The sequence below is a fragment of the Myotis lucifugus genome, unplaced genomic scaffold, assembly GCF_000147115.1.
Source record: "Myotis lucifugus unplaced genomic scaffold, Myoluc2.0 scaffold_0, whole genome shotgun sequence".
Taxonomy (NCBI): Eukaryota; Metazoa; Chordata; class Mammalia; order Chiroptera; family Vespertilionidae; genus Myotis; species Myotis lucifugus.
In genome coordinates this window covers 253,228-275,836 of record NW_005871048.1, presented here as the reverse complement: position 1 = coordinate 275,836, position 22,609 = coordinate 253,228, and the positions used below count along the sequence as shown (strand labels likewise).

At 54.5% G+C, this 22,609-nt stretch overlaps 3 protein-coding genes across 9 annotated transcripts in view; 1 reads left to right on the top strand and 2 right to left on the bottom strand.

Moving 5' to 3' along the window:
* Positions 1 to 892: 892 nt before the first annotated feature.
* SAP25 (Sin3A associated protein 25) lies at positions 893 to 2,745 on the bottom strand. 2 transcript variants are annotated; one of them, XM_023758538.1, is made up of 7 exons: positions 2,619 to 2,745; positions 2,287 to 2,439; positions 1,983 to 2,173; positions 1,787 to 1,893; positions 1,556 to 1,709; positions 1,338 to 1,435; positions 893 to 1,256 (listed from the first exon to the last, which is right to left on the bottom strand). In XM_023758538.1, exons 2-7 carry the CDS (start codon positions 2,430 to 2,432, stop codon positions 966 to 968), a joined length of 987 nt encoding a protein of 328 aa, XP_023614306.1. In that variant the 5' UTR covers positions 2,433 to 2,439; positions 2,619 to 2,745; the 3' UTR covers positions 893 to 965. The 2 variants fall into 2 exon arrangements, with proteins under 2 accessions (XP_023614306.1, XP_014322761.1); XM_014467275.2 differs by having other exon boundaries at positions 893 to 1,435; positions 1,983 to 2,083.
* Positions 2,746 to 2,842: 97 nt separating this feature from the next.
* Positions 2,843 to 13,894, bottom strand: LRCH4 (leucine rich repeats and calponin homology domain containing 4). Of its 6 annotated transcripts, none has more exons than XM_023758353.1 (18): positions 13,608 to 13,894; positions 9,696 to 9,840; positions 9,413 to 9,539; positions 9,123 to 9,228; positions 7,286 to 7,422; positions 7,029 to 7,144; positions 6,791 to 6,890; positions 6,467 to 6,557; positions 6,300 to 6,376; positions 6,118 to 6,179; positions 5,891 to 6,013; positions 5,693 to 5,761; positions 5,497 to 5,600; positions 5,293 to 5,376; positions 4,994 to 5,166; positions 4,670 to 4,807; positions 4,492 to 4,569; positions 2,843 to 3,196 (listed from the first exon to the last, which is right to left on the bottom strand). In XM_023758353.1, exons 1-18 carry the CDS (start codon positions 13,825 to 13,827, stop codon positions 3,092 to 3,094), a joined length of 2,055 nt encoding a protein of 684 aa, XP_023614121.1. In that variant the 5' UTR covers positions 13,828 to 13,894; the 3' UTR covers positions 2,843 to 3,091. The 6 variants fall into 6 exon arrangements, with proteins under 6 accessions (XP_023614121.1, XP_014319506.1, XP_023614015.1 ...); XM_014464020.2 differs by having other exon boundaries at positions 4,994 to 5,079; positions 13,608 to 13,893; XM_023758247.1 differs by lacking the exon at positions 2,843 to 3,196 and adding an exon at positions 3,570 to 4,194 and having other exon boundaries at positions 13,608 to 13,893.
* Positions 13,895 to 14,338: 444 nt separating this feature from the next.
* FBXO24 (F-box protein 24) overlaps positions 14,339 to 22,609 on the top strand; it is a 10,065-nt gene continuing 1,794 nt past the window's right edge. The window contains exons 1-8 of the mRNA XM_023754057.1: positions 14,339 to 14,374; positions 16,493 to 16,591; positions 16,679 to 16,862; positions 18,159 to 18,397; positions 18,619 to 18,853; positions 19,674 to 19,832; positions 20,093 to 20,214; positions 20,460 to 20,591. Of these exons, the coding sequence (XP_023609825.1) occupies positions 14,339 to 14,374; positions 16,493 to 16,591; positions 16,679 to 16,862; positions 18,159 to 18,397; positions 18,619 to 18,853; positions 19,674 to 19,832; positions 20,093 to 20,214; positions 20,460 to 20,591 (1,206 nt within the window). The remainder of the gene's footprint in view (positions 14,375 to 16,492; positions 16,592 to 16,678; positions 16,863 to 18,158; positions 18,398 to 18,618; positions 18,854 to 19,673; positions 19,833 to 20,092; positions 20,215 to 20,459; positions 20,592 to 22,609) is intronic.

Genomic DNA, 22,609 nt, shown 5'->3' with positions numbered 1-22,609 from the left:
AGTTGGATTCTTTTAAGGGAGAAAATTCTAGATCACCATCCTCCCTCCAAAAAAATCCTACAAATTTCTGGGCTTTCTCAGCCAAAGCTCTGATCCTCTGTTTCCCTGCAAAGTTATGCAGCATCAGTTCAGAGCAGCCGTGGGCAAACTACGGCCCGCTGGCCGGATCCCGCCCGTTTGAAATGAATAAAACTAAAAAAAAAAAGACCGTACCCTTTTATGTAATGATGTTTACTTTGAATTTATATTAGTTCACACAAACACTCCATCCATGCTTTTGTTCCGGCCCTCCGGTCCAGTTTAAGAACCCATTGTGGCCCTAGAGTCAAAAAGTTTGCCCACCCCTGGTTCAGCGTCTCAGGGGAACCGTGGCTGCCACCCTTCCTCTGATGAGGACTCCCACGAGGACTTTCCCTGTCCCCCGCACACACACACCTGCAGTGCCTGCCTGTGTCTCCAACAAACCAAAGAACTAACCCTCAGCTCCAAGGCTGCACTTCTGGGACCTCAGCGCAAGAAGGATGAAAGCACCAGGTATCTTTCCTTTGGTGTCCCCCAAAAGTGATGTGCCACCCCCTTACTCCCTAGATTGCCTCTCCCAATGTCAGCCACATGCTTACACAATCCTCCCTTTCCTGGGCCTGGCAGAGCTGATGGAATCCTTGTTTCTTATATACTCAGCCTGGGGAACTGTACTGTGGGGCCCCTCATTAAAGGTGCCTTTCTTGGTCAGCCTGAAAAGGTCTTAGGCCCATGTGTTCCCTCACCCCACTGTAGGGGGTAGCCAATGAGTAACAAGAATTTTAGGGGAGGACAGCCAAAGCTGCCATGGAGGAAGAGACCCCTATCCCTGCCCGAATGCCCCATTCTGCTACTTACCACAGGGAGCCTGTTTGCAAACCAACACATTTATTGTCAACAGAACCGCCTGAGAGAGTAGAGGGCCCATGATGCCCCCAGAGGTGCTATGGACAATTGGTTTCTGGGGTCTGTGGGAGAGATGGGTCAGTGCCGTGAGAACCACTGGGGCCTGCGTGATCAGAAACAGGGTCTAGGGGACCAGAAGGGGGGGTGGGAGCTGCCAAGGAACCCGTGGAGCTAGGTCTTGGCTCCCCCTGGCTCATCTGCAGGAGGCCAGTGAGGGCGATCAGCTCAGGCCCACTGAGCCAGGCGGTGCAGCAGCCAGGGGACGGGGTGGGGCAGACCTGGGGGGACATGATAGGGGGTGGGAGCAGCAGCTTCAGAGAGCCCATCACCTGCGGAGAGAAGAGAGGGAAGTGTCTCCTCCCAAGCCCTGCAGGGAGGCTGCGATAAGGCCAGGGCAGGAAAGTACCCACCTGCTGAGGGGCTTCAGGCAGGTTCAAGGGAACACGCTGCCCAGGGGGCAGCAGAGGGTCTGAAAGAAAGACATCTTCACAGCACATCACCGGGAACCCTAGGGAGAAAAGCTGTCAGGGGGACAGGCTGGGTTTCCCATCCCACGGACCTCTGCCCGGGTTCCCTAAGGAGCTCACGAAGCATTAGTCCTGAGTCTGAGGGGACCAAGGGGTGTTACCTGCATCCCTGGGTGCCTGCTCGCCACTCTGATGTACTGCTGCAGAAGTCAGGGGTCTGCGGGCCCTGCCTGAGGCTGCCTCGTACAGCGGCCAGAAGGAGGGGTGACACAAAGTCCGGCTTGAGAAAGAGGCACCGGAAGCACAGCTGGGTCCCTGTGGAGGGTCAGGAAAGATCACTGGAGTATCCCTGCCCCACCCCGAGCCCAGAGCCATAGGCACCCCCTACTCACCCACACCAGCTGCGAACCAGCTTTAGCCTCATAGTTGGGGTCCCATGGTGCCAGCAGGGTCATTCTCGAAGGGGCCACCCCCCAGGCCATCTGGGGAAAAAGGGGAACTGGGGGGGAGGGGTAACGTGAGATTAAAACAGGCTCAGGAGCGGGTAAAGGGGTACTGAGGAGTAGAGGGGTAAGGCCCAGGACCTACCTGGGGTTCCCGGGTGCTGCTGGGCTACCAGGCCTGCGCGGGGCGGGGCCCGCCGCTGTCCTCTCCGGGTCCAGGGAGGCCTTGGGGCCCGGAACTGAGGGCTGGAGGTGGGAAGGCACTGAGACGCCCCAGTCAGAGCTTCCCCGCCTTCCCCTCCGAGTCTGAACACTCCACGGCCAGGCCACAGGTGCCTGGTGCGGGAGGCCGAACATATGTTCGCACGGACCATGAGTGTCTGCACCCGCGGGACCCTCCAGCCCACGCGGACTTCCCCCAAGTGCCTCCAGCGGGCCGCGCCCCTCACCTGTCCTGTGGGGGTGCACCTGGCTCCCCCAGGGCTTTTCCTCCAGAGTTCCACACCTTGCCGGGGTCACCGAACGGTGCGGGGCCCTGTCCCTCCGGCGCCTGCTCCGCGCCGGCGTCCCACCGTGGAAAGGGCCAGGGCAACATGCCGCGTCTGGGGGAGGGAAGGGCAGGCCCGCACCTCTGTGCCCGGCCCCTCGCTGCCCGGCCTCCCACCCGTCTGCCTCGCCCCTCCGTGGCGCCCACTCGGTCCCAGCCTCCCTCCGTGGTGGGCACCACCCTGTCTGTCCGGGTGAGTCCAGGCTGCCCGCCCACCGCACCCACCGCACCCACCTCACCCGGCCTCGCAGCGACGCCGACACGCAGTGCGTTTCCGGCCACGTGGCACGCGCTCCCGCTGGGTCCCGGGGCGACCCCTGTTGGCGGGGGCGGGGGTTGCGCAGCCCGGCCTGCTTCCCAGGGAGCGCTGAGCACGGGTCACTTTAGAACCCTTTCCCACAATGCATTGCTTTCACCACTTTCCTTCGCCGAGACACAGAGACTAGCGGCAACTTAGAGACCTTCCAGCTTCTTTATTGCACTTGACACAACATCCGATGCCCCATCTTCCATCCCAGACCCTCAGTCACACTCAGAGGAACCCAGGCGCCTGGCCGGGCAGGCCGGCTTCCAGCCCAACGGGGTGCCCGAGGAACAGGGCCCGGCGAGGCGCCCTCACCAGTCCTCGCTAGAGCAGAGCCCAGGCGCGGCTGTCTTCTGTTCCGGGATCCCAGGCCGGTCGCGGCCCTGTGCCCCTACCTCAACCCCTAAGACTGCTCCAGCAGTGCGTGGACCACAGCAGCGATGTAGGGGAGGCCCCTTCCTGGGGCCCCCTCCTCTTCCAGGATGTGGTGGGGCTGGCACAGGGACTCCTGGGGGGAGGGGCCCAGATGAAATCCCCGTGTATCTTTTCCTCTGGGCTTCCCAGCCCTTGGCAGAGGGCAGGGGGAGACACCCTAAAGGAGCCTGGTCAAAGGAAGCTGACAGGATGGCCCTTAAAAATGTAGGAGGTGAGGTCAGGGGCACCCTGGACATGGTTTGGGACAAATGAGATGCAAAGAAGCTGCCAGCAGATATCAGAAGGGAGATGACACAGGGGCCAAGGCTCATAGGGGAGGAAAGACCTGTCATTTCCAGAGGAAAACGCTGGAGTAGGCAGGCTGGCACATAGAGCCCAACGGGTACTGCCAGGACTGGGCCTGGCCACAGTAGGAGCAGACGCAAACACACACACACACAGGCAGCCACAGTCTGTACAATTTATACATGAGATGGGGACCCAGACTGGGCCTTGCATCTCCTACAAATATAGAGTTCTCTCTACAAAATATAGATAATTTAGCCCCCAATATCGGGGGTGGGAAGTAGGGGGTGGAGAGAGAGTGAAAACAGGAAGGTTAAGATCCACCCCCTCTGGGGGAGCAGAGGGCAGGGCTGGGTGGGAGAAGGCATGAAGGCACCATCAGCACTGAGATGGGAGGGGCCAGAGGCTGGGTGCCCAGGATCTGGGGGTACCAGAGTGGGGCCTCTGAGGTCAGTGTTTGTGAGGGGAGGAGGGTTCACTAGTGTCTTTGGTAGGGGCTGAAGGCACCACTGGTGGGCATGGGGGTTGCACAGGAGTCTTATAAATAGAAATAGGGCAAGGTGGTGGGGGAAGGGGTGACTTCAGGTCCTAGGAACCCAGGAGTTGAGTGTAGACGACATAGAGCAGCAGCATGAGGACCACGTAGAAGAGGATGAAGCCGCCCAGACCAGAGGGGGGCCAGAGCGGTGGGGGGGCCCTGCCCCCCACCCGCTTCACGGCCTCCAGGGTGGTCCACAGCCCCTGGGCGGTGCCCTGGAGGAGATCCGAGGGCGAGCACAGGTCAGCCTGGGAAGGGAGAGTAGGACAGATGGACAAGGACAAAGGGCAGACGTCATCAGCAGCAGCAAGACAATTCTTTCCACCCCCTGCCCTCACATGCCAGGGCCAGAGCCGTGCCAACATGCAGAGTGCAGGGAAGAGGCATGCAGGGAAGGGAGACATGCAGGACAGGGACTTCCTTCTGGGGACCACATACTCCCTGTGAAAGGAACCCTGCCATCCATGCAAAGGGTTCAGCTAAGCCCAGAATGCTACCACTCTATAGTAGACCAGCCCCAGGATTCTGAGATCAACCCTCCATACCTCAGGCACCCCCATTTTTCGACAGGCTTCTAAGAAACTCTCCACATTCTTCCGAGACTTGAGGGTACTGAGTTTTGGCTGGGGATGTGTGAGAAAGGAAAAAAGATAAGAGATTAAGGGAGGGGCCACAGGAGTCCCCTGTCCCCTTCCCTTCTTCCCACCCTGGGCCCCCACTAACCACAGCAGGTGAGGGCACATGAATGAAGGGCACAGAGCGGGGCCTCAGCTGGTTGGCCAGCTGACAGAGGATGACGCCGTTGGCCAGAGCTTCTGCCAGGTCCTCGGGCAGGGGCCGCTGCAGCCGCGACTCAAGGACCTGAAAGGCAGGGAAAGGAGGAGGATGGGGGATGAGAACGTCAGAGTCAGCAGGGAGTGCCAGCCTGCATCTCCCGTCCTCAGCCAAAGCACCAGGGTGGACAAAGAGGACACTGAGGGAGGCCAGGAAACCAGGAGGTGTCATGCTGAGCCCAGGCCCCACTCATGCAGACCCCACCTCTCTGACCTGGCGCAGTTGAGCCATCAGCTCCTTCTCGTCCAGAAGCTGGGGGGATCGCCGAGGTCTCAAGACAGAGTCTGGTGAGGAAGGACCTGGAAAAGGAGGGTGTGGGGCTGTCTCCACTACCACTGTAGACTTTGTAGCTGGATTACAGTGTCTGGCACACACATCTCCTGTCTCTGTGTTTGTGGGATTTTCAACACAAAGAGACAATTGAGCAGAGAACTCCCAGGCCAGCAGGTGACTGCAGCCTGGGGGTTAGTGCTGCATTAGCACCGGGTTAGTTCTGGGGAGGGGAGACCCACCTGAGCCACTCTGAGAGGAAGAACGGAAGAGGAAGCTATTTGGTCTCTGGATGGAGCCGAGCGGCCGAGGAGCAGGTGCTGTCACTGGGGAACAGAGGCAGGGGACGGGGCAGGTGAGAGACATCCCCTCGGTGTCCCACTCCTCCCTCAGGCTACCCCTCACGTACACAAGCCCCCATCCTCTTCCCAAAGCCCCTGTCACACCTGGTCCACCTATAGGAGGGGACTCCTGAGAGGTGGGGGCTGAGACAGGAGCTCCCTGTCCCCCTGAAGCTCCCAGTTGGGTGACACTGGACTTGGGCATGCCGCTGAGGAGACAGAATGGGAATTAGAAGGGATGGTCATGGGGAAGGAGTGCAAGGAGAGGGCTCAGGGAGGTGCAGTCTGGGAGGACACATACTTGTAAGTGGCCTGAGTGGACAAGGCTGTAGCACCTCCACCAGGAGCCCTGACCCCCAGCTTCAGAAAACTAGAAAGTGAAGGAAGAGATGTGGGGTCAGCAGTGTTAGGCAGGGGGCTGCCAACCCTAAGGGGCAGAGTAGCTCAGGAGGGCTCATTTCCATGGCCCACCACCTGCCAGTAGCTCCTGTGCCCACACCTGTCCTTCTTGGGGGCCCCACACACTCCACTCTGTTGCTGCTGCTGCTGCCTCCGCTCACGCTCCTGCCACAGCTGCAGAGTGTCCGGGCGGCGCCGTTCCTCTCCAGACAGTTCCTCCCGCCTGAAGGGGCAAAGGCGGGATGAGAAGGGTAGAGGTCAGGGAAGAGAGACGGTGCAAGGAGACTGAGCAAAGAAAGGAGGTGCCAGCTCAAGTGGCTCTGGTACCTGCTGCTTGGTGCCCTCTCCTTTTCCCCTGCTACAGGGCTTAATTCTGGTGGCTGCTGCTCCTGAAGAAAGAACAGCAGAAGGAGGAACTGAGGGAGACCTGACCTCCAAGCCTGCACTGGCCCCTCCCTCCAGCTCTCCTCTCACAGCAGATGGACAGTGGACAAGGGCTAGCCCCTCACCTTGGCAGCACCTCGCTCTTCATCCTCCCCAGGCACGTGGCTGTCAATGAAGTCAATCTGCTCAGGGTCTCCATCAGCTGGAGAGGCAGGACACGTCAGCAAGCAGATGGGGGCCTTCAGGCTTGTCCATTCCCCTCAGTCCCAGGGCCCCTGACACCACCACTCACCACAGCCATCCTCCTTCCGCTCCCTGGGCCCCCGAGGCTCCCGGGCCAGCTCCGATATCCGGAACGACAACTCCGAAAAGTCATCAGTTGACTGTAAATGCAGAAATGCAGAGATGGAAGACAGCTGGGGACTCATGGGTTAAGGCCTTGGGGTCCGCTGCTAAGCCAGCCATTCCCCAGGATACTTGGGCAAGGGAAGGAAGAAGACAGCTCCAGCCGCCATCTGTCACTCTGAGATTTAGAGGTAAAAAGCAGAGGGTCCTGGCTCAGAGGTTCTCCTCCAGGACTGAGATCACCAATGTCCCTTGGAAAGGAGGCACTTACCTCATTTCCAGACCATCTCTTGCTGCCACTGTCAACACTGTGGAAGCCTGAGTCCAGCCCGCCATCGTACCGACGTCCCGGAAATAAGTCCTCAGCTGGGCTGGGGCCAGCCAGGAAGAGCTGGTCAGTCCTATACTGGGCAGCAGCCCCCTGCCCATCCTCCCTCTGGAAACCATGGGGACACTGGTGCCAGGAAGGGGTATTAGGGATCCAGGCTTCCTTCCCCACCCTTATTTACCAGGGGCTGAAACTCGGGGGGCGGGAAGGGGCCAGGTCCCCCAGTGCAGCGCCCCCACGCCGCCCAGCCTCTGTTGACAAGTACTTGAAGATGTGAAGTTTCCCCTTCAGGCAGATCTGAGTGTGAAGATGAGCACAAAAGGAGTTAGGGAAAAGCAGGGGGCATTCCAGATCCTACTTGGCTACCAAAGGGACCCACCCACACTCCCGCCCAATCTCAACCCTGTCTCCAATGTCCGCCCCAGGCCCACCTCTTACCTGGGCAGGCGGGCTTTGCAGGGGGTTGCTGTCCAGAAGAATGACCTGCAGGTGCCTGAGGCGGCAGAAGGAGACCGGGATGCGGGAGATGCGGTTACAGGAAAAATCCAGGCGGACAAGAGGAAGGTCCCCCAGCTCTGAGGGTGGGTGAAGATAGAGTCAGGAGTAGGCCCAAGGGCTCACTTCCTCTACTCTCTGCTGTGGCCTGGCTGGCTGAGGGCACTATCTAAGAACAGTCTCCCTGTTCCTCTTCCTGCTCAAATATGGCCCACCTTCATGCTTCCCTCCCCCACCAACTACAGCTCATGCCCATCCCAGGTGCTTCCTCCATTTCTCCTCCCTGCCCACTCCCCACTCCAACCACTCCTTTCTCAAGTGACCATCACAAGCCCCAAATCAAACCAATGTTGATACCGTGTTGCTCAAAAACTTTCCATGACTTGCAGCTGGGGTTGCTGAGGGTAAGTGAGCTGTACCCCACACAAAGGTACCCGGGCAGGAGGGGCTGCAATCCCACCTGCACTTCACTAGCCAAGCCCTGCCCCCTGGGTGAGACTGTGCTTGCCCACAGGTAGGGAGGGGTACCTTTGTCTGATCTGGTTCAGCCCATGTTTCCCATCTCACTGCCCATCCTCATACCACACCAGATAACCCTCCAGCCCCTTGACTTCTGGGCCTTTCCACTGTTTTGCTCAACTAGGAGAATGCCACTGTTCTGTCCACACATCTTTCAAGGTTCAGCTCATCACCTTCTCCATGCAATCTTTCCAACATTAAGTTGGAATTCATTGCTCCTTCCTCTGTGTCCCCAGGACATTTTGCTGGGGTCTCTTTTATGGCCCAGAGAGAGCTTATTTGAACCCCTACTGACTTAGAAGAGGGCCAGCACAGCAGTAAGGGGAAGCCCAGAGGAAATGGATGACCACCTGACTCCTGTCTCTTGTTCTTCAAAACCAGGGTTAGCATGGCACAGGTCCTTTCTGCCGAGCACTTTCTAACCGCATCCATGCTGGGCCAGGTTTACTCCCACCCACATGCTTTGCACATGGGGTTCCCTCTGCCAAGGCTGCAGAGGGTGGAGAACTGTCCTTCAATGGTCAACTCCTACTGCACCTCTGGAGCAAAGCCTTCCTCAAGTTCCCCAGCAGAGCCAGTGCCTCCCTGTGTAGCTCCTGTGGCTCTCTACGTATCCTGTCCTAGAACTTCCTCCTGCTGCTCTCCCATTAAATTAAGATTTAATTAAGCCATTACATTTTAAGAGATGGCCCCAGATCTGAGTGACATCACTCACATTTACCTGGTCCCCACCTAAAGCACAGGGAACACGTATACAAAACAATGCTGGCTGAATAAAAGAAGGTGTGGCTGCTCTGGAGCAGAAGCTATCAAATGCTGGGGTGCATCACAATTAGCTCATTAAAATGGAGCTGCTTGGGCCCCAGCATGTGCCCCGCTGATTCAGACTCTCTGGGGAGGAGGTGCAGGGCATCATCTGACTCAGGTGTGAGAACTCCCGCTGGGGTGAGTGGTGGCACAGGATAACCTTAAAGGCCCTCTGACCTTGAGATTCTACAGGTACCGACGCACTCACCTACTCCCCTTGCTGCATCTTTTCCCACATTTGTAAAATAGAGCAAATAACCCATGTCTTGCCAGTTTCAGAGGGATGCTGGTCAAGAACAAATAACATAATTTAGTTTGTTTGATACAATGCAAAACCCTGGTCAACTAAGCATTATTTTTCTGTGGAAGATTCCCTTTCTCTAACTTTTCTCTAACATCTGTCTGTCTCTCTCTCTTTCTCCACCCCCCACCTCCGATTCTTCATTTTCCTTACCATCAGGCAGGGTGCTGAGCTGGTTCCTCCGAACATTGAGATCCCGCAAGGAAGGGAGGCTGCACAGCTCTGTGGGGAGGGACTGCAACTCATTGCTGCTCACATCCTGGAATGAGGAAAAAACTAGGAAGAAGCCACAAGACCAGGAGCTGTCTCCTGTCTCTGGTCACCTCCTTTAGTCTGGGCCTCACCCCTAGGGCGCATCCTGCCTTTCCTTAACTTCTCCCCCCGAAAAGGTCCCTGGTGCCTGGCTCTACAGTCCCTCTTCTCGCCCTGCTCCCCGTTCTCACAAGCTGCCGAAGGCTTCCCAAGGTGCTGATGTTGGGAGGCAGGGCTCCCAGTTTGTTGTTGCTGACAATGAGGACCCGCAGGGGCAGCTGGCAGATGTAGGACGGCAGCGATGACAGCTGGTTTCGGCTGCGGAAGGAAGAAAGGCAGTGGGTTCGCTCCCCAGGCAGAGCATCCCAGTGTGGCCCTCCTCTAAAGGTCACCAGGAGGGTCACCCGGGGCACGTACACTGGTGCTTGGGGCTGAGAAGGATAAGCTGCACCCTGTCCGGCCCTGCCTCCTCACCTGAGGTTGAGGTAGGTGAGGGCTGTGAGATTCCCCAAAGCTGGGTTCAGGCATCTCAGGCAATTGTGGTAGAGGCTCAGGCCCTCCAGGGACACCAGCTGGCACGCCGCCTCTGGCACCTCGGGGAACCGGTTCCGGGACAGGTCTAGGGGAAACAAGTGTCGGGAGAGCTGTGGAGAGGCCCAGCCTGGACAGGAGGACCTCGAACTTCTCCAGAGCCAGATGCCAGGCCTCTACCTTCCCAACAGACCTGAAGAATCAGGCCTATAAACCTGGGCTACCTGGAGAGAGAACAAAGCCTTCTGCAAACTGGAGCGCATTCCAAGAACGGCCAGAATGGCAAAGGGAAGGCAAAGGCCTTAGGGTCACTGGACTGGAGAAACTCAGCCTAGGGGTGTGGAGACAAGCCATGGACGCTGTTTTCAAACAAACACATGAAGGGTTATACTGGATTGGTGGCTGGATTCTATAACTCTTGTGGTTTCCTGTTGCTCTGTGATGCCAGGAGAGGTGGAAGGCAAAGATCATAGCGGAGTGCTAGTACTCCAAAGAAAATAGCAGTGTGATGAACTGGGAGGCTCACGATAAGAATATGGACAATCTGCTCTAACCAGTTTGGCTCAGTGGATAGAGCGTCAGCCTGCAGACTGAAGGGTCCCAGGTTCGATTCCAGCCAAGGGCATACCTTGGTTGCGGGCACATCCCCAGTAGGGGGTGTGTGGGAGGCAGCTGATCGATGTTTCTCTCTCATCAATGTTTCTGGCTCTCTATCCCTCTCCCTTCCTCTCTGTAAAAAATCAATAAAATATATTTTTTTAAAAAAAGAATATGGACAATCTCTGGGAGAGACCACTGAGAAAGCCCATCCTTCATCAGGGGTCCTAACTCCCAACCTCAACCTGTGTTCAGTCCGGGGAAAAACCAAGGGTCATTAAAGCCTGGCTCTAGAATTAAGGCTCCCAACTCTGGACAACGGTTTCTCACCAGCCCCTGGGAACAGCAAACCAGGTCCAAGGATCTATGAAGTCACAGACTCCCAAGGACCAGGAAGGGCAATCAACCGAGCTGGAGGTGGGAGCTAGAGTCCTCTGGTCCCTCCCGGCCAGACGCATGTTCTTCAGGGCTCACTCATTCCCACCCTCTTATAGCCCTACCAACCTTCTCCTACTTCCTCTCTTATTGCCCAAACTTCAAGCAAGCACCCCCTTTGCCTGTGTCTTGAACACAGCGACTAGTGGAGAGGGTGGGAAGGAGGGCAGAGTCTCTTACTGCCACTTTAACTCAAGTGGTGGCCTGCCAGTGCAATGCAAGGAATCGGGCATTTTGGGTTCCCATCAATATGGAGACACTCACTGCTTAAACCTCTATGCCTGGGTTTATGTCTCTTCTGCTGGCCTGTATTGGGAGGGGCCCAGGGCCTGCTGGGGGAAGTCCTGAGCAGCAGTACTTGGGTGAACTTCTTGAATGGCCTTCCCCAGGGAAGAGTGAGCAAAGCTGAGGGGAGGAGAATCTGGAATATAGCCCCCAAGGAAATGGGTCTTGTGACAGGAAATGAATCTGTCCGGTTCTGTCTCTGGTGGGCCTTGTGTTTGCCTGAGCGGACGGCAGCCTAATGCCCCAGGAATCCTCTCTCCCTCTCTGCTCCCAACCTCGGTGCACACAGGCCCGTCACAGGAAAAGACAGTTCCAGATAGAGGGGAGGACCAAATGCTGTCCTCCCACTCTCACCCTCCACCTGCCTGCTTTCTCTGCATCCACCAAATGTGTGCGCACACACGTATGGATGAAGGGAGAGAACAATTGATGATGGGTAGGCAGGTGGCAGGGCCAAACGCTGGGAGCGGAAGGGAGCCCAGGCAGGAGGAGGGAGGGCACAGCAGGCACAGGATGTGGTCTGTGAGAGAATGAGCTGCACTTCTCCTTTGTGAAAGTGGCCCCTCCTCCCACCTCAGGAGCCATCCTGCTATCAGGCACCAGGAATGAAGTCCAGGGGATATCAGGGGCCTGTGCCATAGGTAACATGCATGGAAAACACTGTTTCAGAAAGAGCTGGGAAAGAGGAGAAGTTCAAACTTACTCCGGCACGAGTGGTGAAGCTTTTAGCCTGGGTTGGAGGGCAAGGAGGTGTGGAGGGCAGGGTATGGGCAATACTATGTTTTTGTCACTTCCCCTTTCCACCCCAAGCGACAGGCACCCTGCTTGAGAAGAGGGGACAGAAAAGAGAGTTCTGAACAAGATAGACCCGCCTGGCCTAGAATCTGGGCCCTGAAAGTTCTGAGAATTCCTGCCTGGAGAGCAGGCAGAGAGGGGTTCTCAGGAAGCTGAGATTTCCCCGCTTCACCACACAAGCTCACTCACAAGGGAACTGGCTGCACCCTGAGCCAGAATGCCGGGGGAGGAGGCTGGGAGGGGGGAGAGCTAGGAGGATCAGGGAGTTCTTGGTAGTTTTCCCCAGGAGTCCACTCACTGAGACAGAGCCCTAAGGAAGTAAAGAATAACATTTGGTCTTTGTCAAAAAACAAGCAAGGGGGAGGGGCAAGAGAACAGACATTGAGTGTCGCACAGCTGCTGAGGTCAATCTGGAGCTTGGGGGTTAGGAGACTCGGGGAGACAGAGAGGACGGCTCCTGGGGCTCACCCATTCCCTGAACTCACTCACTGCAAAGTGGGCAAGTTCGTGTACCCAGCAACCCAAGAAAGGTGGCAAGGTTTAAACTGGTTCTCCCCGGGACAGTGGGAAAGAGAGTATGTCCGTGCCCACTTGAGTGCTTGCAGGTGAGCAGGCACCTGCTAGGGGAGAAATGCAGTCCAAGGGCAGTGTCAACAGGAGGACACTGTCATCCAGTCCCAAGTCCCACCCTGGGCTAGGCTGGGGTGTGGCTTCGGGAATGCAGTCCTCCTCCCTCGTTCCAACACACACACACACACACACACACACACACTCACACACTCACACAGCTGCCAGCCCAAGGTCGTCTCCAGAGCAGCTGAGGCCTGACTCACCTGTCACAGTGGAGTCCCCCAAACCCCACCACCAACAGACACCAGGGAAGCATGACTAGAGGGATCCTGCGATGGGGAGTGGAAGGATAGTCAGACAGTCTCTAGGTTTCCAGCACTCCTGGCAAGGAGATAAGATTTCCTTCCTTTTAGCAATTGCCTCAAGTCTCTCCCCCTGGGGAAAGCAGAAACAGAAATGGGAATTCTAGAGTCCCTGTGAGGTCACGGGCTCCATAGTGACCTCACACACGCAGGAAGGAAAAGGACTCAGGTAAGGGGGTCAGGAATAAGGAGGAAGAATTGGGGAGCAGAGGGGAGACGAAAGATTTGCTTCTTTCCCACAGGCGGGCTGGGTGAAGAGTGGAGAGGGCCTGGGACCTTAGAGGGCGGGACTGCTAGCAAAGCAAGCAGAAACATTGCGTCGTTAGGGGACAGATCCATGGGAAGGAGGTCCTAAGTCTGCTCGGATCTCGGTGGCACGGGGACAGAGTGGCAGACGATGTGGAGGAAGAGAAAGGAGTCACTAGAGGGGTTCATGGGGGCTCCTTTATGGAACGATCAGAACTGAAGTTGGAAAAAAAAACAAAAACAGGCAAATAAGCCAACCAGGTAAGAGGAGGGACCATTCTACAGGTGCGCCAATATGCAAATAAACAGAAGCGGAGGGGGTGGGGTGGAAAGGGGATCACAACATTCGGCCAGGAACCCTGGGCTTTCCAAGAAAACGAGAAACGCGCTCATGGTCTGGTGGTTCTTAAGGCGGGAGGGGTGATCGCAGACTTATGCCCATCGGCGGGTCGAGAACGCGGACGGCCGAGGGGAGTGCCAGCCTCCTCGGCCCCGGAGCAGCGAGCAGGGGGGCGGGGCAATGCAAATGAGGGTCCCGGCCGGGCGCTCGGCCGGGTGCACTCACCAGCCTGGGTGATGTCTGACAGGTCGTAGCTGCGGGCCGCGCCCCGGGGGAAGTGCTTCAAGCGCCGGTTGGACAGGTTCAGGGTCCCGGTAGCCACGGCCTCCTCGAGGGCCCGCTCTGCACTGCGGCTCCCCGGCAGACCCAGAGATCCTGGAACGGAGGTCGTGGCCGCCGCCTCCTCACCCCCGGCGGCAAATGAGGCCGCGATCGCCGCCGCCATCCGCTCCGGGCGGCTACCGTTGCCTGACTGACGGGACCGGCCGTCCCTTCCCCCCCCTCCCCTCCTTGGAGCCGCCGTAGTTACTTCAAGGGGGAGGAAGTGGGACCAGAGACCCGGTGGACCAATCGCGGTCCCGAGCATCGGAAGTGGCTAATCAGAACCCGCCGGGGGGGTGGAGACTCCGGCGCTGGAGTGAGGCGAGCGAAGGGAGGAGGACTAGAATGGAACTCTCGCCAACGGCTGACGCTTCAGCCGGGTTCACCCCGTTCAGCCGCATCCAATCACACTGCTTAGGCTGGAGGTAAAGCCAATCAGATTCAACCAGGAGGCGGGACGCCGGTGCTCAACTAAAAGGGATAGGGGCCGAGAGACCGCCAACCCCAGTCCTCTTCTAATGAAGACCAATCGTAAGCCAGATACAGGCGAGTGACTGTCGAGAAGGCCAATTAGATTCTCTGGAGGGACCCTGGTCCCGCCTCTTCTCTGAGGGACGGCTCTACCTACCAGTAGCATGGGAGAGAAGGCGGTCCCTTCGCTAAGGAGGCGGGTGAGCTAGAACTTTAGAACGGAGGTAAAAAAATGTGAGCGCTGCGCGCGGGTTGGACGGGGAGCATTTCAGGGGCAGGAGTAGTGCGTGCGAGCTGTAGGTGCTACGGAGCGAGCCGCGATGAGGCCGTGAGGTAGACCGGAGAGTGCTGGGCGGCCCCGTGCGCAGAGGGTCGTCGCGGCCTGAACGACTGTGAAGGCCATTCCGGCTGGGGCGGCTGAGGCCCTGCGACGGTCTGTGTAGAGCCCGGGGGGCGGCTTCCCAGAGCCTGAAGATGCCCAGCCCAGCTCCTGGAGGGAGGGTTCCAGGAGCCGGGAAAGCCTCGAGAGCTGCCGCCCGGCCTGCCCGCCCAGCCAGAGGAGCGCGCCGGGGCAGGAACCGTGATGACAGGACCGGGGGGTTAGGCTGGAAGGGGCCGTCTCTCATCCAGAAGTCCTCCACTTTACAAATGTGGAAACTGAGGCGGAGGGAAGTGGACGAGCTGGCAGGAGCAAACGGCAACGTGCTGACAGCTTGCACCAGAGCCCCAGGCTCCCCACAGCATCAGCTTTGACGGTGGGCTTTTTCTGTCCGCACCCTCCTTGCCGCCTGGGGTGAAGTGGAGTGAATAAAGGGGATCCGGAAATGAGAGAAAGCTGACTGTGCTGCTGTCTGCCGAGAGACCTAACTTCCTTTTAGATGCCTTGGGGGCCGAAGGAGCCCACCTTAGGATGTTAATAGTTGCCTAACCACTCACAAGTCACTTCTCAGACGCTGACATTCCCAAACAATGATTGAATTATTAAAATCTCATCTTAGGTAGCCCAGACCAGCTGTTTCCTAAGTCACCGTGAGTATGGGAGCTTGATTGGGTGGGTGACAGGCTCTTCGCCCAGTGAACCAAGTCTGTAATCCTGAGCGGCTCGGGGCTGGCCGGCCAGGACTGGGTTCCCGTGAGCCCCTGGGAGAGCCAGCGACTGCTTGGATTTATTGGTGCAGGTCTGTCCCACCTGTGCAGACACAACCCTGATTCCTGTTTCTCATAGATATCACTCCCCACCCCAAGACTAAGTCTTAGACTCTGGGAAATATCCTAAGCTTTCAGAGTAAATCTCACCCTTTCTTCCGCCGTAATAGGCCGCCCTTCCTACATGCAGTCATGTTACTGACCCGGGAAAGCAGTCTGCTTTTGGATCTGTATTTTTCATGAGACTTTAAAGTCTGTGCTGAATTGCACTGACTTTCATCTGGTGCATGCTTTTGTGAGAAGGATGGTCATTAGCAGGGTCACCCTCCCCCTCACCTGGCAAACTGAGTCTATACTTTTTTTTGGGGGGGGGGGGGGTTATACTTTTGAGCTACAAATCCTCTGGAGGCCCTGGCCTGCAGAGATATGAAGAATTCACCAGTGTTTCTCTATAGTAGTTAGTGCTAAAAGGGCCTCAAGTGGAAAAAAGCTCCTACTACTCCCTGAAAGTAAAGGCATCATCTACCAGGAGTTCACACTGTGTTTCTCCTGTAAAATGCATATCCCATGAGCCATTGGGTGGCTAGAGCTGAGCTAGAACTGAGGAGCTAAGACAGAAAATCCCTGCCAAGGTTGGGGAAAACAGGTCACAGTGGCCAGGCAGTGAGGTCACAGAGAGGTTTGTTTGCCCCAGACTCCATGGGGGAGGGGCCTAGGAGGCAGAGGGGCCCTAGAGGTCCCCCAAGCCCAGGCAGGGGACATGGTGTGGGAAAGGCAGCAGGAACAGGGCCCAAGACGAGTGCCAAGGGGCCTGGAGACATGAGGACAGGAGCAGGGGGAGGGCAGTCAAGATGGTGAGGAGAAGCCAGAGACAGAAGCTGCAAAAATTCACCGGGCTGTGAGGATAAGAGGAGAGGCTTGGGTGGGAGGAGTGTCAAGAGAAGGGCAAGAAGAGGTCAGCAAGAGATTTGGGGAGGGGTTACTTGGAGAAATTGGAATAAAGAACAAGGACAGGGATCTAGAGAGAAAGATGGGAGGATTTGACAGCACAGAGCTGGAAGATAGAGCTATGAACCCCCAAAATAGTAGTTAATGAAAGACAGGCTGAGGAGGAAAAAAAAAAAAAGCATGATCCTCATGGAACCCCTGTACTCCCCTTTTTTCTTGGGTAGGTGAAGCGGAGCTGCCCTTCATGTGGCCCAGAGCTTGGGGGTGAAGAGAAGAAAGGAAGAGGGAACCCTATTTCTGTTCAGTTGTTCCCCCCAGAGCTGGTGAGTCCTTGAGGAGGGGGAAGTATTAAGAATAAAGGACTGGGAGGGGCCCCCAATGACCCCTGCTTTCTCCCTCCTGCCCCTCAGGTGGAACATATCATCTCATTTCTCCCAGTCAGAGATGTAGTTGCCCTAGGCCAGACCTGCCACTACTTCCATGAAGTGTGCGATGCTGAGGGCGTGTGGAGACGCATCTGTCGCAAGCTCAGTCCTCGCCTACGAGAGCAGGGTTCTGGAGTCCGTCCCTGGAAGAGAGCTGCCATTCTTAACTGTACACCTTCCCCAGAACCTGTACTTCTCTTTGCCTCTGACCTACCTTATTCTGGGGTTTCTCCTGCTCCATAGAGTTTCCTGATGACCTCAGCATTCCCAGCCAATCTTCCAGGGCCCCTTTCTGTGGAAGGAAAATGTTAGATTCAAACATGCCATTGAGTACTTCAAGTCTCTAGAACCACCTTCTGATAGATGCCCCACCCAGAGCCCCCATTACTAGTATCCCTACCATGTCGCCTTCCATATTCAAACTCTTCCAAATCTTACCCCAGAGACATCTTCTACTCCCCAAACCGCAAGCTTCCCCTCCTGTAAACCAGGGTTTCTCAACCTTGTCACTACTGAGGTTTTGGACCAAATAATTCTTTTTTTAAAAAAATATGTTTTTATTGATTTTTTAGAAAGAGAGGATGGGAGAGGGAGAGAGGAAAACATTGATGAGAAAGAAATATTGATGGCTGCCTCCTGCACACCCCCACTGTGGATTGAGCCTGCAATCTGGGCATGTGCTCTGACCTGGAATCCAACCGTGACTGAGTGCATGGGATGACACTCAACCAACTGAGCAACACTGGCCAGGGCCCAAATAATTCTTTGATGTGGGGAACTATCCTGTGCATTAAAGAATGTTTAACAGTGCCCTTGGGCTCTACCCACTAGATGCCAGTAGCACCTCCCTCAGTTGTGACAACCAATGTCCCCTGAGGGATAAATTCTCCCTCAGACTGAAAAACATGCTCTAAACCCCCCTTCCTTTCCAGGGAGTCCCTATCCACTTCATCTCACTTAGTAGAGATTAAGAGAGATCTGGATAGCAGATCCAGAGCTAGGGGTGAGGGAGAGTTACTGGTCTTTCTGAGTCATTCTTTTTCATTCCTATTTCTTCCTCACTCTGATTCTTTTCTGTGTATTTATTATATGTCCCTTGATGTCTCCTGTTTCTCATAAATATCCTCCTCCCACACCAAGACTAAGTCTTAGACTCTGGGAAATATCCTAAGCTTTCAGAGTAAATCTTAATGCTATGCAAGTTTGGATCAAAGAAGTGCTCATTTAGAAGCATGTTTATGGCCCTGGGCTGAGGTGGGCCAGAAAACTAACCTTCAGTCATTGGGTATAATTAAGGATATCCTCTAAGCTCTGCATGTGTCCTTTGGAAGGGGTACGTTTCCCAGTCCTGGGGATGGAGAGGAGCTAAATAGGATATCTGAGAAATCTGGTTTGCCCAAGCTCTGATTCATCTCCCTTGTGTCATCCCAACCCCTTGAACCTTCCATATCCTTCCCTTCTCTAGACACGAAAGGCCTGTATTTCCAGGCATTTGGGGGCCGCCGCCGCTGTCTCAGCAAGAGTGTAGCCCCTCTGCTAGCCCATGGCTACCGCCGTTTCTTGCCCACCAAGGATCACATCTTTATTCTTGACTATGCGGGGACCCTCTTCTTCCTCAAAAATGCCCTGGTCTCCTCCACTCTTGGCCAGATCCAGTGGAAGCGAGCCTGCCGCTATGTCGTTTTGTGTCGAGGAGCCAAGGATGTGAGTAGCAGAACTTTGGCAGCTAAGAACCCACCCAACCTCCAGGGACCCAGGGCCCACATCAGAACTGAGGTGTCCCCCTCAGGACAGCTGCCTTCCCATACCAGGAACTGGAAAACAAGTCCCCATTTCCTAGCTCCGTACCCAAGTATCTCATCTCCTACCCCAGCCTCATTCCACTTCAAGCTCTAGATCCCAGACACCTTTGTCTTTTCCTACAGTTTGCCTCCGACCCAAGATGTGACACAGTTTACCGTAAATACCTCTATGTGTTGGCCACTCGGGAGCAGCTGGAGGTGGTAGGCACCACCAGCAGTCGGGCCTGCGACTGTGTTGAGGTCTATCTGCAGTCTAGTGGGCAGCGGGTCTTCAAAATGACTTTCCACCACTCCATGAGCTTCAAACAGATTGTGCTGGTCGGTCAGGAGACTCAGCGGGCTCTACTGCTCCTCACAGGTGTGGCTTTGAGCAGTAGTTTACAAATTGTTTTCTGAAGATTCTTCAAGACCTGCTGCAGGGCATGGGGAGGGAGGCCTCTCACACAGGGTTCTGAATGCCATCTCAAACCAAATAGCTCTGCTTTTGTCTGTCTCCTACTCTAAGATTTTGCATATTTCACATATGCAAAGGGCCCTGCTTTAAATTCTAATCTCCCCAACCTCCATACCAGGCACCTCACTTTATACCCTATACTGCCTCCCTATACCTAACCACACTCCAGACTTCTTAATGCTATGTAAGGCCCTAAATCCCCAAACATCATTCCCAACATTCAGACTGTATTCTGCCAAATCTACGAGGTTTTCTCTCCATTCATTTCTCACACTGAAAAGGACTTCCCTGATTTATTTTTGGTGTAAGAGGCTGGAATCTGGGAAACATGAGACCACTCTTTCCTTATTTCATCTCTGCCCTTTTTCTTAAACCCCACTCTAAGATAGTAAAGTTTCATCCTGTATGGCTTAGGGCAGTGGTTCTCAACCTTCCTAATGCTGCGACCCTTTAATACAGTTCCTCATGTTGTGGTGACCCCCAACCATAAAATTATTTTCCTTGCTACTTTATAACTGTAATTTTGCTACTGTTATGAATCGTAATGTAAATATCTGATATGCAGGATGTATTTAGGCAACCTCTGTGAAAGGGTCGTTTAACCTCCAAAGGGGTCACGACCCACAGGTTGAGAACCGCTGACTTAGGGGGTCTATTGGGAAGTTAATGTGGATATTGGAGGGTTCCTTCTCCCACATAATTGTCTGCTTCCTCCAATCTCCAGAGGAAGGAAAGATCTACTCTTTGGTAGTGAATGAAACCCAGCTAGACCAGCCACGCTCCTACACAGTTCAGCTGGCCCTGAGGAAGGTGTCCCGTTGCCTGCCTCACCTGCGTGTGGCCTGCATGGCTTCCAACCAGAGCAGTACTCTATACATTACGGGTAAAGAACCACCTCCCTTTTGCTCTAGGACCTAGCCTTGGACAGATCTTCCAGATACCCGCAATCATTATCCCAGCTCCTGTGGTGGACCCCTAGGGCATCCTAGTAAAAAGATGTTGTTTAGATTTCCAGACACCATAGCTGGTGAATTCTAGTGGGTGTGAGACTCCCCAGATCTTGTAGTTTTCACCCCAGGTGGGGCCTTATCCCTAGGAAATGGGTGCCCAAAGCTGCTGAGCTGAGGGCACCCGACCCCCCAGATGAGGGGGGAGTGTATTTTGAGGTGCATACCCCAGGGGTGTATCGTGATCTCTTTGGGACCCTTCAAGCCTTTGACCCCCTGGACCAGCAGATGCCACTTGCTCTCTCACTGCCTGCCAAGGTAGGATCCTGGAGGGATGGGGCAGATCATTACAGGAGGGACTTGAGGGGTTGAAAGGTTCTGAAGGTCTGAAATATGAGCAGGAATCAAATGGTTGATCAGGGAGGGACCGGGGACCCAGAGAGATGGGTGACATAGAGGGCAAGACCAAAAGAGAGCCAGGTTAGTGGCTGGGAGGTTTTGGAGTTCAGAGTTCCTCTGGAGGGACCTGAATGCCCACCTCCCCTTTCTGTCTTACCCCCTAGATCCTATTCTGTGCTCTTGGCTACAATCACCTTGGCTTGGTGGATGAATTTGGCCGAATCTTTATGCAGGGAAATAACAGATATGGGCAGCTGGGAACAGGGGACAAAATGGACCGAGGGGAACCCACACAGGTGAGACTGTTTCCCAGCAATTCTAATCCTGACCCCCTTCTTTCAATTCCCTGACCTCTCTGGATCTCTCCACTTCTCTAATTTCCATAGAATCCACTTTCTATGCCCTAGGAGGTTAAGCCAACCAGTGTGTAATGCCCATCATATTTTGCATGTCTTATCCAGGGTTGACACTATGAAGTTTGTTCTGTGCAGTGCATGCTGTAAGTGTAAGAGGAATTTAGTGAAGCAGGGAGACCTGGGTGGGCTGGAGTAACAAGAAAAGGTGAGATGTGAGCAGGGCCTAGTGGGTTAGAAAGGATTCAGGTGGGACTAGGGAAAGGTGCCTGTGTAATAGGGATGAGGACAAAGCTTACACATAACGGACAGTGAAAAGGCTGGCCTGACTAAAGGAGGGAGGGTATTTTGTAAACAGTTGGATATGAGGTGGTATATAAGTGGGTGTGAGCTTGGAGAGGTATGGATGTGGGAAAGAGGCATTTCGGGTTCCAGAGCAACCACACGGGTGATGGAGAACAGGTCACCTGGCCAGAGTGCACAGGAGACTGAGAGTGAGAGGCCCACTGGGAGGCTGTCGAGTGACAGGAGCATTTAAGACAAGGGCCTGGGGCTGGTACACTGAGAATAGAAAGGAGATATTGAGGTATAGGAGATACTTTTTTTAAAAATGAACAGGCCCTGGGAACTAATTAGATGTGAACAGAAGAGTGTAGGACAAAGGTGGCTCTGGCAATAGTTCCCTTGAAGAAAAATGGTATCAGCAACAAACATGTGAATTGGAAGGGGATGCTGCTTTGAATAAAGAACATAAATTTGAACTTTCTTGCAGTGAGAGTAGGACAGTAAAGTGGAAATATCTCACTGGCAATTTGGTTCCAAATTGGAAAAAAAGTTGAAATGACAAAAGTAAAGATAGAGGAGTAAACCTGAGAAGGAGCCACCATTATAGGCAGAGGGAATGAAAAAGTTGTCACTGACACAGGAGGCATGCCCTGTTCCAGAAGCCATGGGCACAGGAAGTTTCAAACAGGAAGAAGTGATTAATGGTGACATGGAAAGATGGTCATGCCATATTTTTAAGTAAAAAAAAAATGTGTGAAATGGTTTACATAGTAAGATCCCATTTTTGTTTAAAAAGATAATTTACACGTACAGTTGACCTTTGAACAACACAGGGGTTAGAGATACCACCCACCATGCAGTCAAAAATCCTCATGTAACTTGTTGGCCCTCCACATATTTAGATTCCCAATTAAAAATACAGTAGACCCTGGATGGTGTTACTCAGTGGTTAAGCATGGACCTATGAACCAGGAGGTCACAGTTAGATTCCCAGTCTACACATGCCCAGGTGGTGGGGCCTGCAGGAGGCAGCCGATTAATGATTCTCATCATTGATGTTTCTATCACTCTATCCCTCTCCCTTCCTCTCTGAAATAAATTTTAAAAAATATTTTAAAACTGTTTAAAAAAAATACAGTAGACCCTCACACAACACAGATTTGATCTGTACAGGCCTATGCATAAGTGGCCTGCACTTTAAATCTGGGTAAACGTGGACCTGTGCAGTTTAAACCTGTGTCGTTCAAGGGTCAACTGCATACATTTGTACAGGGAGCAGTGAAGAAGATCCAGCAAGAGACTAATAGTGGGTGGTGGGATTTCCAGTGATCTTTAAAATATATTTTTATTGATCTTTTACAGAGAGGAAGGGAGAGGGATAGAGAGCTAGAAACATCGATGAGAGAGAAACATTGATCAGCTGCCTCCTGCACACCCCCGACTGGGGATGTGCCCGCAACCAAGGTACATGCCCTTGACCGGAATCAAACCTGGGACCCTTGAGTTCGCAGGCTGATGCTTTATCCACTGAGCCAAACCAGTCAGGGCGTGTGATCTTTAAATTAATTTTTGCTTGCCAATATCTTATAGGGTTTCTATAATGACCATAAATTACTTATCCGTGCCTTCAAAATAAAAACGCTCACATTGTCAAGAGAAAACATGCAGGAGAGGCC

Excerpts from the sequence above, each read along its gene's own strand:
- SAP25 (XM_023758538.1), bottom strand. The coding sequence starts at position 2,432 with ATGTTGCCCTGGCCCTTTCCACGGTGGGACGCCGGCGCGGAGCAGGCG. Across the intron at positions 2,174-2,286 it reads GGTGCACCCCCACAGGACAG|GCACCTGTGGCCTGGCCGTG; the intron begins GTGAGGGGCGCG and ends CTCCCGCACCAG. Across the intron at positions 1,710-1,786 it reads CTGGTTCGCAGCTGGTGTGG|GGACCCAGCTGTGCTTCCGG; the intron begins GTGAGTAGGGGG and ends GACCCTCCACAG.
- LRCH4 (XM_023758247.1), bottom strand. The coding sequence starts at position 13,827 with ATGGCGGCGGCGATCGCGGCCTCATTTGCCGCCGGGGGTGAGGAGGCG. Across the intron at positions 9,229-9,412 it reads TGGGAAGCCTTCGGCAGCTT|GATGTGAGCAGCAATGAGTT; the intron begins GTGAGAACGGGG and ends TCCTCATTCCAG. Across the intron at positions 5,167-5,292 it reads TTCCTCTCAGAGTGGCTCAG|AGACAGGAGATGTGTGTGCC; the intron begins GTGGGTCTCCCC and ends CCACAAACACAG.